Source organism: Sinohyriopsis cumingii, unplaced genomic scaffold (assembly GCF_028554795.1).
Source record: "Sinohyriopsis cumingii isolate HCF-2022 unplaced genomic scaffold, ASM2855479v2 utg000043l, whole genome shotgun sequence".
In the NCBI taxonomy this organism is placed as follows: Eukaryota; Metazoa; Mollusca; class Bivalvia; order Unionida; family Unionidae; genus Sinohyriopsis; species Sinohyriopsis cumingii.
The window spans coordinates 590,055-607,298 of record NW_028315864.1 but is presented as its reverse complement, the minus strand read 5'-3'; the positions used below and the strand labels follow the sequence as shown (position 1 = coordinate 607,298).

The 17,244-nt window shown below is 35.4% G+C and overlaps 1 protein-coding gene across 1 annotated transcript in view; it reads right to left on the bottom strand.

Annotated features, from left to right (window-relative positions):
- Positions 1-688: 688 nt before the first annotated feature.
- Positions 689-17,244, bottom strand: part of LOC149774986 (amyloid-beta precursor-like protein) — a 78,267-nt gene continuing 61,711 nt past the window's right edge. Inside the window, exons 9-11 of the mRNA XM_089944559.1 lie at positions 13,565-13,693; positions 7,119-7,306; positions 689-4,274 (exon numbers count right to left, since the gene is read on the bottom strand). Coding sequence (XP_089800685.1) covers positions 4,014-4,274; positions 7,119-7,306; positions 13,565-13,693 — 578 coding nt within the window. The 3' untranslated portion in view covers positions 689-4,013. The remainder of the gene's footprint in view (positions 4,275-7,118; positions 7,307-13,564; positions 13,694-17,244) is intronic.

Sequence of the window (17,244 nt, the reverse complement as noted above, 5' to 3'; positions counted from 1 at the left end):
ATCTGTATCAAACAGTATACGGATTCATAATATTTTTAATGGTCCATTATGTCCGCAGGTCTGCTTATGTAAAGAGTATGGTAGTTATCCCCGAAAAGATAAGGGACCTATGGTCTATGACCATATTAAAACCTTCAACTGAAAACATGCACAATATTTTCAGAGAGAGAGGGTATGCATGCATGCATGGGTATGAAAGGGCAGTGGTATAGTTCAACTTTGGTGGTTATTCTTTCTTTGGTTTAGTAAAAAGTTGAACCAAAAATTAAATAAGTTTAGCTGATACTAACATTGCTTTGGGAAAAGAAAGTGACCATGCAAGGAACTAAAAGGGCAATGCTTACTGATCCTAATTTCAAAGTATGATTGCATTTCTTCAAAGAGTTTTGGATTCAAATGACCTTGATCTACATTAGAGAGGTACATACAGGGAAGGTGAATGTTTGTTGGGATGCAAGGCCATTGGTTACTGATAATTAGATAATACAAGTATGAATACACTCCCTCAAAGAGTAAGGGGTTTATGTCCATACAGAAAAACGAACTGAAACTGTTGATGCTGCCATCACTGGAATGAGTGATATCTGTTACAATGAGACAAAACATGGCAAGCTGCTTTCAATGTGCAAGGGCCTACTACATGGTGAATGTTAACTGTCAATAAGAAATGATGAAAATAAACTTAAGATGAAGTGTACAAGTTTATTTAATTTATAAAAGACAGAAACAAGACAAATTAATCTAAAGCCCTGACTTTGAAGCTTACTAAGAAAAGATTTACATTAACAATGGCAGTTGCAACAGCAGTATAGCATTTTGTTCAAAGAGGCTTTACAGAAAATAACCAAAAGTCTGTTATTCTGCCACAAGTACTACAAATATAATAATGCCCATAAAGTGACTGATGACTGGCTAACACTGAACATTAACTGAAAGTTGATTACCAGTTGTTTATATTTTTTAAACCCTCTATTCTGAAAATCTGTACAGGACTGAAAGGGTCCGACTATGAGGAATGAGTACGAGTGTATAACTTCATAATAATAAATGCAATGTTCAAGCTACATGTCATGTCTTGAGATGTCAACAATTACATGCTAACATGAAAAGTTGTGATAGAAAACAGACATAACAAGATGGCAATATAAGAAAATTTTCTTAATTCTGATTTCAAATATGTAGCACAATATATATATCTCCTTTTAACTTTATCTAACAATACAAGATTAGATTTCTGAGGTACCAATAGCGTGTCTTAAGTACGCTACTCACCCATTTTTTAAATGTGTAAAATCTTCATAAGCAATAAGCATTCAGATTCCTCTCTCCTATTTGCCTCTTTTGTCTCCAACTGCTATCACAGTTTCCAAGGAAACATGGAATGTATAAATTAATGTCAGAAACAAACAGAGATAAAACGTTTCAATAGTATTTAAGGCAGAGTAACAGTCATGTTTTACTTGTACACCTCAATTTATCTATTAAAACGCCAATCAAATTAATACATGGTTCCTATTAAACCTTAGTCAGGGATACAAACAGTTGTAGATTGTTATTTTCATACATACAATTTACGTTTTTGTCTTTCTTTAAACAAAATTTATCTCTGCATGGGAAACAAATTATTAAACTGAGAAAAATATTTTAAAGGTTCACAGCCCCACAAAATCATGTTTAATTAATATAAGAATTGTGTGGATAGCCAAGACATTACAATCAAAATCAATACAAGATCTAAAACCCTAATTTTCTACTGGATATTGTGGAACAAAATGGTGTGCTTTCCAACATTGGTCTATTTATAACCTTTTACATGATAATTTGATTTTTTAAAATAAAAATCACTTTTACAGTTATATCCAGTTAGAACTGATGTAGAAATAGTTCTGTAAATATTTTTCTTTGTGCCGTTCAAAAGAAGATTTAATATACTGGCTGAAACGATGAAGAAAAAAACAACACATCTTATAATATGACAATATGTTAAATGTGATACAAAGTATACATCAAGTATATTCAAATATATAAATTAAGTTGATGAAAAATATTTGTAATCAAAAAGAGTGAAAAAAGATCAAGTGTCAAAGTGTCATAGATTTTGATCTACATGGAAAGCATCATTTTCCTACTAAGTGTTTACCAAGATTTCTTTAAAGGAGAATCACATTATCACAACTAGATTTAATTGCTAGAACCACAGGGATAGCACAAAAACAATGATGGAACACATGATTTACATCATTTGCATTCATAATGTATAGAATGATATACAACTGTAAATTTATAAAGTACATATTCAGCTAGTATGTGTATTGTACTTAGGTGAATATCAGAGTGTGTATTCAGCGAGGAAGAATGCTTTGCATTGATGGATATCAAATTCCCAAAATGCAACCAACTTACCATACCAATTGAACTCTTCTGCTTAAAACACTTGCATACAAGTTGAATCTAACAAAACACAACCAGGGTCTATGCTGTTTGCAGTTGGATTAAACTTGTATGCGAGTATATACGGTAGCTGATAATGTTCAATTTATTTTTAAAAATACAACTCCTAATATGCGGATTATAAAAGCATTAATGATTTTTTGTAACTGTACCCCTTCACAAACTTGTGCTGGTTACCTATTATGAGGTATGTACTGGCCTTTAACTGGAGTACATATGATGCAGATTTTATCTTAGGTTTCTCCCAAAATGTGCATGTATACCGGTCTAAAATTGGAGTAAAATGCAGTGAACCCAGGAATATCATTTCTTTTTCTTCATATCATGCAAGACATATCTACTGTAAAAAAAAAAAAATCACTCCCTTGTTTAAAATAATGTGAACCAGCAATATAATTCTCTTGCAATAAAAAAGTTTTACTTTGTAAGAAAGGTTCACCTTTTTTGTCTTGCAATTAGAAATACGACTCTTGAGAATGAAATGCACGTAATGGAGAACATTCAAGTGTGGTTTTCAGTCTGACTGAATGATGGGAAGTTCCAATGGGCTGACTGCATCTCTGATGTTAATTTCTTATACTATATGGGAAGAACAAACTACCAAGGCATGATAATACACAGGTATGTACATAATTTTAAATGGTCCATACTTTACATACATTTTGCCATTACAAAACACAAGAAAAACCAAAAATACAGATCTTTATGAAAGTACCTGATTTGCCTCCACTGATAAAGATTTTTTAAACCAATCTAGTGAAAAATTACTTTCAAATAAGATTCTATTCACATCCTTAATCATAAAACCAAACTTATATATAGATCAACATATCTCACTATTTGACTACATTTGGCATTTCCTATTCAACATACAATATTTTATTCTTTTATGATTTACCTTTGTTGAATTTATCAATGCTAATCATAATTCATAAATTGGTTAAAAATTTAACTCGCCTGCATCGGTTTATGTACAAATAAAACCGGACTATCTTGAATGCAGCTAAAAAAATAAAATTATAACTGAATACCACATAATCACAACGAGAACATGAAACAATAACTCTAAGAAAATGCAAGGAATTTTAAATTATCCCATACACTTCTAAGAATATACTGCTCAACTGTACCTGACTTGTCTGGAATTTTGAATGACACTAATTCAAGTTTTATTCTTTTTATTATAAAGTACAACCTATGAATGTGAATGTTCACAACATGTACAATGGATACGAACATGTGGCCATATACAATTGTGCATCTAAGCTAAGAATAAAAGCCAAAGTTTACACAAGGATGCATCTGTGGATCGTCACAACAGCTAAATATACTGTATATATGATCACATTTATGTAGGGTTAGTACTGGTGATAGAAATAGGATATTAACTTGTTTACAGCTTAGTCTGATGGGCATAGGGGAACTTGTAAGCTCAACAACAGCAATGATAAATGGTTTGTTAAGTTTTATACGACTTTTTTTTCCCCAGCATGAATTTGAAATCTGACAGCAATTGAAATACCAACTTCATGTAAGATGCATAGGCTGTCTTTTGGTGGCATTTAATTATTTTGTGACATTTCAAAATATCTGTATGTTGGATTTTCATAGCCATTCATCTGCATGTTTGTGACATGTCGTTCTTCTGGGGATGCAGCTGGATCCACTTCAACAAAACCGTGTGTAATAGGTTGTCTCTGAGAGCGCTTCCTCAACATGATAATGGCAATTACAATAATGATGAAAACAGCTACACTCCCAATTGCGATTCCTGCAACACTTCCACCCTCACCTACTTCAGCTTTTGCCTTTACAAAAGATTGCTGAAAATTAAAAAATAAAATGAAATTAATAACAATCATTCTGCAGAATGCAGCGTCTCCTGCTCAACCGCTGCTTTTAATTGTAATGAACAGTTTCCCCCCCGCCCCCAATATACTCCACCAGTGCTTGTCACTGTGATGAAGAATGCCCTGCACAATAGATATATTTACTCTACCAGTGCTTGTCACTGTAATGAACGGTGCCTTGCACAATGAATATACTCTAGCAGTGCTTATCACTGTGGTGAACCGTGTCCACCACAATGGATATATTCTGCCAGTACCTGTCAGTGTAATGAACAGTGCCCTCCAAAATGGTTGTTGTTGTTGTTGTGGGGTTTAATGCCATTTTTCAGCAAACGATAGGCTATACACGGCGGCCAGTATTGATGGAGGAGGAAGAACCTGGGAAAAGCCCCGGAAAGAACCACCGACCCACGAGAAGCTACTGGCAGGCTTTCTCACATACCCTCCAAAATGGACATAGTCATCTAGTAGCATGACTGTACATAAAACACTGTCAGCAAAATGGAGCTGTGTGCTTTAAGACTGAAATCTATGCTGTCAACAAAAGCAATGGAACTGCTGGAAAAGTCATACATGTGTATCATGCATATTTTGCAGAGAAGACAAAAAATGGTATAATTTCAAGCAGAATAAGGTGTAAGTACAATGTAATATATTTCTTGATTAGTTTATTTTAATTATTATCAAGTTTCAACATCTGATAGACAATAACTGGGTCAAATAAGCTGCACAAAATAGCTTTAAATTCCAATATGTATATGCTTTTGTTAACTGCTGTACTTTGTGTTGAGTACTTCCTTTCTTATAGACCTTGATTTTGTATCAAGTACTTCTTTTCTTACAGACCTCAATTTTCTATTGAGTACTTCAGTTTATATATGTTTCAATTTTCTATCAAGTATTTCTTTTTTTATACAGCTCAATTTTTTATTAAGTAGTTTCTTCTTAAATAAATTTCTGTTTGGGTGTCATCAGTTCAGAAGAAAAAAAAAAACAAAAAAAACCATACTTATGGGCTGCATTCATAAGGATAACATTACTCACTAATGAGTTGCTGTGATGGAAGGCATTTGAGTTCTCCTGAATGACTCGTCCTCTTGTAAGAATTTTCAATATGGTGTACATACTTACATCAAGGTGGTACAGCATCTAATATTTCTGATTTTAGACTTGTGCTCTTCATACATTAACAAATAAACATCACTTTCCTTTACAAAATGTATTTTTTGTACTAATACAGGGTCTACTTTAGGATGCGTGGACGTGTGAATCTGCACTATATGCTATTAACCCACAAATCATCCAAATGTTCAAACTTTGCATTGTATTGCAAGCCCTAGCTTTGAATCTGTCACTAATTTCCCTACATTTAGAAAATTCTGCCTTTTTTCACTGGAATTCTGCACCTAAATTATTAGTTATAGAATATAGCCAGCATTATCAGCCACATGTTTCAAATATCAGGCGTGTAATGATGAACCCATTGCACTGAAAAGTGCACTATGCCTTGGTCTATTTGATGCAAACCTATAAACCTAGGAAAATGCTTTTGATTTTTGTGTAGTTTTTTTTATGAAGTGAGTATTATATGGATTAAACTTTTGGAAGATTTAAATTCAACTTGTAAACATGAACTAAAAACGCTACTGTCAATGATAGGAATGTTTTGGAGGAATTAATTTTGACAAGATTGTTTTTATACTTTCAAACATCCCCAAATCATGAAACTAAACTTCTCACTGGCAACAGATGACAAATACTGTGGGGTCCATTCTTTGTGGACTTACATCCATTTAAAAATCTAATATCAATCCAACAAATCTGACTGAGTATTACCTCATTCAATTAATTATCTATATCACAGTAGTGCCCGTTTCAAAACAATTTCACCTTTTGAGATTTCAAAATTTTATTTATTCCGAGCAATACATCTACAAAAAATCTTCATTGCACTGACCTTTGTGAAACACGATGAATCCTAAACTTGCTGAAAATTCCATTTAAAGTTCTTCTTGTATAGTTTTACACTCTGAATTAAATATTGAAAAAAAGCGAGATTTTTCATTTTAGACTAATTCAGTGTCGTCCTATTTCCCCCTTCTCAATACTGACTGATCATATGAAAAACTAAAGACTTTTGAAAACATGAGCGTCATACTACAGCTTACTGCTCAACTCCAGATTGATGCAAGTAAACGAAGGCATCTTTGAATGCACTCGGTTATTTACACAATTTTGCTATGTTGATTATCTCATCACATGAGAGGAAGAACATGACAATATTCTAAAATATACAAGTTTCTAATGTGCACCTGATGGAGCCTTGAACTTGCATGAACTTAACATTACTTTTTGATATTTTTCTCTGTCCCTTTGAAATTCTGTTCATCCACATTTGGAGGACAAGACAACAGGGTCTGTCTTGCCCCTGGGTTCCTAGGTACAACATTGCATTTTGTGATATCTATTGTATATACTCGCTATTGCATTGAGTCCACCTGCAATTTGCACCGACACAGCCATCACATAATACACCTGCAGATCTGGGTCTGTGCAGTTTGTTAGGAGCAGTCAATAGAGCAAACAACATTAGACATTCAATCTGCAGGCACATTATGCTACGCAAGATCAGGATCTTTGCTGCTGCAGCTTGACTTGACTTATAAGCGAGTACAGATAATACTGCCAGAAGAAACAAAAGTAGCTTTGACAGTTTCTTTACTTCATCTTGATGGATCATGTTCCCCTTAAAATGTTAAGAACTTGTAAAACATGAACCATTATGTGTTTTGTTTATGAATGCAATTCGGCACTTACTGCATGGACTGCTAGTTGGTCATGCTGTTTATGGGCCACGAAGGGTTGTTTCTCAATTTCAATGGTATCAGATTCTGAGTCAATGTGAATGTTCTGGATGCCATTCTGGTTTTCTGTGGTCTTTTCCTGGACATTCTGTTTCACATCCAGAACCACTGTCTCTGTTTCTTTAGGCTCCAGCAAGGTATCTGCAGAAAAAATGTAGGAAGCTTGTTAGCAAGCCATTATTTGTGAGTGAAACTCTGTAAACAATTTGAGGAAAGTTTCAACCAGTTAAAAGTTCATGAAAAATGTTCTCATCTAATTCTACAATTATTTAAAGATAGCTTTATAAATTATTTTTTTTAAATAAACCAACTCTTCTGGTCTTACAAGAAGGTTTACATGTACTATAATTTGAGATGTTTCATTACTTTTACAACAATGTTTAACAATCCATTATATCACTACCAATACTGGATTGTTTTATTCCATAGACACATGACCTATCTGTACGTCAAGGAAAGACATACATTATTTAATCTGTCAAATATGCCTCATGGTCTCTTCTTAAATTATGTAATCTGTCAAAGTTTTCAACAGATCCAAACAAAATTCTTTTCATTTTGTGCAATTCAAAATATTACCAACAATCAAACACTTTAAACCTTCCTGGTCAAAAACAAGAACCATCTAAAGAACAAGAACTGATTGTTTGTATGGCAATGCCAAATGGTAACATCTGATGAAGACTTCTGATTGCTAAGGAAATCTTAGCTTGATAAGCAGTGAGTTTCATAATAGCCAATAATGACAGGTTAACACGGTTTATCACATGATCTCACTAATCAAAAGTAAGGCTTATGGATTCTGCCTCTTTAGCCAAACAACCTACAAAGCTTATTATTGGTTATTAATGGTAATAGTTTGAAAAAAGCATTTAAAATCAAATGAAAAACAGGAATAAGAAAAGGTATGAGAATAAATACATTATAAAAGTGATATTATTTTCTGGGTCCCATCCCTGTGGCTAACAACTCAAGTGAGTGTCATGTGCATCATCAAGACAAATGCACAAACCAGCTTTACTTTATAGAATTAAATTACCTGTAATGGCTTTTCAAGACTGAAATTACAACAGATATAAAGACCATAAATATTACTCAATGTAACTCTCATTAGCTGTTATACATTTATTTGTAACTAAGGACAAGAAAATACTGAAGAAACAACAACTCTGAGAATCTGAGGTGTTTTATCAATTCTTTTAAGAAAAGAACATGCATTAACTAGTGTGGGGAAAAAATGGATAATGAAATAAAACTCTTGGAATGAAAATGTGATTGCATCCAAAAAACATGATTCTTGAGAAATCCTTGGCTTTATAACCGGCCAAATTTGTAGATGGACCCAGGTGTGAATGGACTCTCCTCCATGATTGATATCTTGCAAATCAATATGCATACAGTGGAACCCCGCTATAACGCGATGATCAGGGTCCATAAAATCGGATCGCGTTAACTAAGGACAAGAAAATACTGAAGAAACAACAACTCTGAGAATCTGAGGTGTTTTATCAATTCTTTTAAGAAAAGAACATGCATTAATTAGTGTGGGGAAAAAATGGATAATGAAATAAAACTCTTGGAATGAAAATGTGATTGCATCCAAAAAACATGATTCTTGAGAAATCCTTGGCTTTATAACCGGCCAAATTTGTAGATGGACCCAGGTGTGAATGGACTCTCCTCCATGATTGATATCTTGCAAATCAATATGCATACAGTGGAACCCCGCTATAACGCGATGATCAGGGTCCATAAAATCGGATCGCGTTAAAAGCGGGGTCGCATTAATGCGGGGTTTTACAATATTTAACTTTTTTTCCGAGAACACATACGTGTATACATGTACAATGATCAAAAGTCGGCTTATCATCAGATGAATATTAACTGGAATGCATTAATTAAGATATATTCAAAATAATCGATGGCTAATATATTTATAGGTTATTACTGTGCATTAAAAACATTTACTAATTTTTATTTGTTTGAACAATAATACAGATTGACAGATAATACCAGACTATCGCTATATCATGAAAAGTGTATCAACACCGTATGCTACCGTGCCGTCGTGGCATGCAGTTCATCCATAATGGATGTAATTTCATTGAAAATCGTACAGATTTAAAATATTCAATAATTTTGTAATAGTCTGAATTCGTCGTGTAAAATATAGGATGAACAAAATATTGAAACCATTTACTTGCCGTCTGATATCGTACGGTCATTGCATGCAGCTATTCCCGGGTCTACATACGGTGTCTGTACAAATTTCATACTGCTAAAATTTTATCATATGCGACAACTGCAAGAATAATTAACAATCAACGCATGATTTCAGCGTGCAAATAACTTTTATTTCAGATTTTGTGAACATCAAAAGAAACATGTGAAAACTGCTAAATTAATCGTTGCGCAAAGTGCAAAGTCAGTGTGGTTCCAAATTTAAATTTCATAATTTCTTGAAAAATATATCCAATGACGTTTGCTTCTTTGCCGCGAACTGTTGGGTTCTAGCAAAGTCAAGAATGTTTCTTAATTGAAGGACTTTGACGCTGTCAACATCTTGTGTTTCCAGCCACCTTAAACTTGCTTCTAAATGTACTACTGCTTCAGACACTTTTGGTGGGGGAGTTGGGGTGCCATCGTCATCGTTATCATTATCGTCACTGGTTTCAGGTTCTGATTGTGCAGCTTCATTCTTCCTGCTGACATTTGTAACAATTTCGTCATCTGATATGTGTTCGTATATAGGGCAGATGTCACCTACTGAATACCAGTTAAGGATATCATGATGACTGTGCTCGTATTTTTTGAGTGCTTCTTCTGCTAAACGTACGTCATCTTCAGTGAATCCTGTAAATTCAAGCTCATCGTCACTATCATTTTGTGTTGAGGGCATAAAAGCTGGCCCAAGACCCTTTATCCAGCATCGTTCAATGCAGCGTGCAGTGATAGCATCCCAGGCTTTACCTCCAAGGTGACATACTTCTTTTAAGTTGAGTAATGCCAATGATGTGTCGACGGATGCGTTATTATCTGCTACCATTCACTTTATCATTTCACGGCGATAATTTTGTTTAAATACGGAAATTATGCCTTGGTCAAGTGGCTGGATTTCTGACGTAGTGTTTTTCGGGAGGTAAGAAACTTTGATCTTGCCATCACTGCTGACAAGATTTTCCACTGGGGGGTGGGCAGGGCAATTATCCAGCAGGAGGAGAGCTTTTTCCTCCAGCTTGAGTTTTCGTAAATGAGCCCGAACATCTGGAACGAATGTTTTGTGAAACCAGTCGTCAAATATGGAGCTATTCATCCAAGCATTCTTGCTGTTAGTGTACTGAAATGGAAGTGCCTTCATATTTACATGATGAAAACATCTGGGAGCTTTCGATTTTCCAATCATCAGAGGTCTGACTTTGTGGCTGCCAGACTTGTTAACACAAAATAAGAGAGTCACTCTGTCCTTCCTCTTCTTGAAACCTTCTCGTTTGTGACTGTCAGTCTTGGTTGCAAGGGTGCGATCGGGTAACATTTTATAACATAAACCAGTCTCATCGCAGTTGTAAACTTGGTCGGCTGTGTAGCAACCGTCCTCCAGCAACTTTTTAAGCCCAATCGGGTAGGAATTGGCAGCCTCTTTGTCAGCGGAGCGGACTTCCCCAGACACAAGAACTTGGCTGATAGGGTGCCTTTTCTTGAATCTGTCTAGCCAGCCATTACTCGCCTTAAATTTGGAATCATCTCCATTGATACGGCGATCAAATTTCTCTGCTTGGGCTTTCAGAATTGGGCCAGAAATTGGAACACCTTCTGAGCGAGCTTGTACAAACCATTGGTACAAAGCTGAATCTAGGACATTGTCATTAGCTAACTTAACCCTTTTACGCTGTAAACCAGTTTCCTCTTCAAGAATGTTGGGTAGACTACGGAGCTTTCCTTCATCTGTTTTCCACCCTCGCAAAGTGGACTCGCTGATTCCTAGATCTCTGGCAAGCTGAGTTTGTTGTTTGCCCTTCTTTAGTTGATCTAGGGCATACAGTTTCTCTTTAGCAGAAAACGACTTGCGTTTTTGAACTTGCTTTTCCATAACAGTAAAATATTTTTTTATATAAGCAAACAACGTACACAGATAAAGCTCGATAACTAAGTAATCAAGGCCTGCAATGGTTACGAATCACTTTTTATATAAAACAAAATTAAGCTGAACGGATGTACAATTTCATACCCTTTTAATTTACAGATAATAAAGTGGATATTATTTACTTTCAACTGTTTGTTGTTTGATCACACCGCCAAGCACAGCATACATGTTGGCGGCTTTCGTCCTTTGATGTTTATTAAATTGTGCGACTCTTGTATCAACCACAGCTTTGTCTGCTGCTTGGCTGTGATTGCAGTTAAATAAAAAGCCCATGTCGGCTATTGTTTGAGCAACGACTGTATACAGAATTCATGGAAGACAATCACAAAGACGATTTACTGGCTTTACTCATGGATCCGTAATAAGTAACACTTCCGATAATGTTTACTTCGGCTTAACAATTCAAAAACCTAATGAAACCAGTTTTCTCTTCTAGAGTAGAATACGGAGCTTCACCACAACCTGTTCAAATTGATAAATTTCAGAAGCCAAGCGTTGTACACACTATTTCTCGTACGTTATATATATCGTATTATTTTAGAATTCATACACGATCACTTCTCCAAAATCACTTAAAGAACCTGGATAAATTGTTAAGTTCCGATCGTTTATTATTAAAAGTCATACGCGAATTCTTCCACCAAATTATAATAAACGTTTTACACACTATTTCTCGTACGTTAAACAAATATTTTCACGGTCCGATAAAAATACACGTAAATGAATTTCAAATTTCAGGAACCATGCCACGATCATATTATTTTAAAAGTCACAACTAATCTCATGCCCAAAATGAAGTTAATTTCTTGTTTTTTTTTTTTTACTTTTCTCCAAATTTTTTTTCTCCATGTGTGAATGAATATACGAAATTTCGGGAGCCATGCTATGACCGCGTTATATCCGAATTCGCATTATGGCGGGGCGCGTTATAGCGGGGTTCCACTGTATTAATAACCTAATTAAAAATCTACTAACTGCATATCCATAACTACACAAAATCTCACTCAGAAAAATAAATCACTAAAATGGGACAGAGAAAACATATTCATCAACACATTAAAAAAAAAAAAAAGGAAAAAGAAAAATTGGACCCAGTGGCTAAATGTATGGTAATTTCAGGTTCAATACTTTCATATATATATGTAATCAACATATAATGTCTCAGTGTACTTTATATCATATATTCAGGAAAACGCTTCGTACCTAATCTTGTTCACAATCTCCTGCGAAAAGGATCTATTACTGTTTAACATTTTTCAACAATAAAATGTGCAGCATCATACACCCTGCTGACATCATAGGTTTCCTTCTGGGGTTTAAATAAATAGGCAAATAGGGTCTGAAGGCAAATCAAACAGAGACTGTTCTCAAGGAAGCTGGCCCTTAGGTAACAACAGAAAACTGGCCTCAAAGTTAAAAAAAGGAAGCTGGCCTCAGGGTAACAAAAGGAAGATGTCTTCAAGGTAACAAAAGGAAGCTTGCTTAAAGGTAACAAAGGAAATCTGGCACAATGACTTTTGACCAACCAATACCAAAATTGATAGGCTTCTTTCTTACCCCAATTACAAGGCACCCATAATTTGCTGCATATATGCAATGCAGAACTAATGTTATTGTGTATGAAACATTTTCTTTCTTTCAGAAAGTGATCTTGACCTTTGAACTATTTAGTCCCAAAATATATAGGCTTTTTTCTTACCAAATTGCAAACCATACATACAATTTCGCCTAGGTCTATGATGAAGAAATGTTACTTTGTAGAAATCGTTTTATTCTTTCAATCAGTGACCTTGACTTTTGACCTAAAATCTGATAGACCATTTTCTTGTTACAAGTGCAATGAATCCACATAGTTTCATAATGGCACTTTCGAAAGCAAAAGTTATGCAGAACTGAAATAGTGTCCAATTTTCATTATTTTCAGTTTTCTGATTATATCCATTTGTTTTTGCTTTCCTATCATATTTTTTGTTGTCAATATTATTATTTTTTTCTCTTCCTAATGGACTATTTCACTAGTCCAAATACATTTTTACCAACCTCAGGTCACCTGACTACTGCAAATTTTGAACCCAGGAGACCAAAATGCTTCTGTTGCTGCCCACTGTCCTACTGAAGTATGTTTAAATTCTCATCAACAGTAACGAATAAACTTAGCATCTTGAAGAAAGTAAAATGTATGATTTTAAAATGCCTCAAAATATAAATGAACCTAACCCAAATGGTAAAGCATTGGTTTTACCAAGAAAGAAAACTACCTTTCTCAGTGTCTTTGGCTGTCTGCTTGTATTTGTCCAACATCTCTTTCTGCTCATCAAAAGTGATTGGTTGAAGAACCACATTTGTGGCACTGGATTCAATGGTTTGGAACTTTTCTCTGAAGTTTTCTGTCAAATATAGTAAAACCCTATATTATTCCATAAACTACACTGTATGGCTTTTCATAGTTGAAAAACAAAAAAATATTATGATCATTCATAATGGAGATTTTCAAAACTTGCACAGAGATCAATCTGGGCACTGGACCCTGCCCGTGGCCAGTAAATTAGGCCTGGATCAGTTGAAACGATACTCCTGGGCTAGTCAGTTCTTTAAATGAATGTAAATTTTGTCTGATTTTCATATCACTTGTTGTGCAGTGGTCTATTAAGGCTTTTATCTTGCTTAAATAGACTACCATCACTGTTGCATGTATACAGCTTACAGAAAGGCACCACAAACACTACGAAAACTGCCTATCCCTGTTCCATTCTACTTTGAACACATAATACATATAAATACAGGCAGGTCTGAATGCATGCACATTTGTAAACATGGTAGATATTATAATTGATACTATCACTTTTCCTTACAAGTGAACCTAATGGTGGGAATTATCCTGAGGGCTATTCTATTCAAGGACTCTTGTTATTAATTCAGTTCCCACTGTAAACCTTTTAGAAACATCATGATATCAAAAACTGAATAAGTTTACATTTCTGAATACACATGATTTTAGTATAGACTCATCCTTGTTGCAAGCTTCTGTGTGGAAAAAGACATATCAACCAAAGCATTGTATTGACCCATCCTTGTTGCATGTTACTGTTTGGAGAAAGTATTTCGCAGTATAGACCCATCCCTGTTGCATGTTACTGTTTGGAGAAAGTATTTCGCAGTATAGACCCATCCCTGTTGCATGTTACTGTGTGGAGAAAGTATTTCGCAGTATAGACCCATCCCTGTTGCATGTTACTGTGTGGAGAAAGTATTTCGCAGTATAGACCCATCCCTGTTGCATGTTACTGTGTGGAGAAAGTATTTCGCAGTATAAACCCATCCCTGTTGCATGTTACTGTGTGGAGAAAGTATTTCGCAGTATAGACCCATCCCTGTTGCATGTTACTGTGTGGAGAAAGTATTTCGCAGTATAGACCCATCCCTGTTGCATGTTACTGTGTGGAGAAAGTATTTCGCAGTATAGACCCATCCCTGTTGCATGCTACTGTGTGGAGAAAGTGTTTGGTATTATAGACTCATCATTGTTGCGTGTTACTGTGGGGAGAAAGTATTTCGCAGTATAGACCCATCCCTGTTGCATGTTACTGTGTGGAGAAAGTGTTTGGTATTATAGACTCATCATTGTTGCGTGTTACTGTGTGGAGAAAGTATTTCGCAGTATAGACCCATCCCTGTTGCGTGTTACTGTGGGGAGAAAGTATTTCGCAGTATAGACCCATCCTTGTTGCATGTTACTGTGTGGAGAAAGACATCATGTCTTGTTGCAGGTTTTTTATCTAAATATATCTGAAACGTATTTTCAATTCATCACCTAGAGAATTAGGTGCTAATTTCATTAATGAATGTTCCATAGTTAAGTCCGAACCAAGGACTGAAATGGCATTAACGAGGCATCTTGTTTCAGTTACATAGAGAATAATCTCTCAAAAGATTCTTTTTACTAGAAGTTTACTTTCTTTATCAACCAATCATGGCCAGCAAAACCCATATAAGCTTTTTTTTTAATCTTCACCAATTTCTAGTCTGGCGAGTCCTTTAAGATACATTGTACACCAGTAAGGTAGTTTTTACATAACCTGTCAGCATTCTCTAATTAATCTCAGTTCTAATGCAAATCCTACAAAATTATCAATTGGATGCATTGGCAACTACTCAGATATGAAAGTACTTGCCATGGTTCTGAAATATGTTGTACTGGAATACTTCTTGCCTAAAGGTGGCCTTGATTTTGCACACAAATAGCCCCTACCTGAAGGCAGTCTTTTCAACCATGTTACAGCGCATTGTAGCTTACAAAGTTGTTGTGACTCACCACAATGGTGGTTTGGGAATACAGTGTTATTATTGTTTGTCCATCTGTACGTCATACTTCAGTTACAGTTGATTTTGGTCATTACAGGCACTGTTGTCAATAATCCATGCTTAATGAACACATTTCCAGTTTTATTTTACTTTACTAACTTAGGCAAAAATTAAGGAGACCAAAATGCTTCGGTTGTTGCCCATTTCTTTATACATTTGTAATGTACTTAGGCATCTTCCTTGCATAGGTGAAGGTTATCAATCATGCAATGGCATTCTTTACTGCTCACTGAAGCTATGGCCTTCATTATTGCAACTGAAGCTATCGCCTTCATTACTGCAACTATTCACTGAATCTATGGCCTTCTTTACTGCAACTATTCACTCAAGCTATGGCCTTTTTTTTACTGCTACTGTTCAATGAAGCTATGGCCTTCATTAATACAACTATTCACTGAATCTATTGCCTTCTTTACTGCAACTATTCACTGAAGCTATGGTCTTCTTTACTGCAACTATTCACTGAAGCTATGGCCTTCATTATTGCAACTATTCACTGAATCTATGGCCTTCTTTACTGCAACTATTCACTCAAGCTATGGCCTTCTTTACTGCAACTGTTCAATGAAGCTATGGCCTTCATTATTGCAACTATTCACTGAATCTATGGCCTTCTTTACTGCAACTATTCACTGAAGCTATGGCCTTCTTTACTGCAACTATTCACTGACGCTATGGCCTTCATTATTGCAACTATTCACCGAAGCTATGGTCTTCTTTATTGCTACTATTTAATGAAACATTGACCTTCTTTACTGCTACTATTTAAAAACTATGGCCTTCTCTACTGCTATGTTTCACTAAAGTTTTGACCTTCCTTAATGCCACTATTTTTTACCTTCTTTACTGTTTCTATCCACTGAAGCTATGGCCTTCTTTATAGCTACTATTCACATTTTGCCTGTGCATCTCATTCACTAAAATAATGTAATGTCATTAATAATCATGTGGATCAATTTCTGTGGTCTTGTGAAAACTGAAATATTTCTGGGTACTTGACTCCATGGATTCTAGATGGGTTCCTATTGTTTTCAAAGCAAGATCATTATTCTCAGAGTCTTTATATTCCTGGTTTGTCAGAGCCATAAAAAAAATTGGTGACCCATGGAAAATGTTGTATACTAAGTACATATTACATTACCACACTAACCAGTAAAACAATTATATTTTCTCCATGTTGTTGTTGGGTTAAATGCCATTTTTCAGCACACAATAGGCTATGCATGGCGGACAGTATTAATGGTGGAGTAAGAACCCGGGAAAACCCCAGGAAGAGCCACCAAACCACGACAAGCTACTGGCAAGCTTTCTCACATACCCACACTGGCCGAATCCTAGACTTGAACCCATGCAGACAGAGGTGAGATGGCAGTGATCCATAACATAGAGCGCTTCAGACCACTCAGGGCCCCGTAAAATAGAATGAAATTTGTCTGCATTCTTTCAAAAAGATAAGAAGACACAAATTTCTTCTAGTCTTATTAATAGGTCACTCTCAAGAGCAGTTTCTCAAACACAACATATACAACAGCCAGAGTGTATTTTTACACTAAGCTCAGTAACACAGTAACTTCCC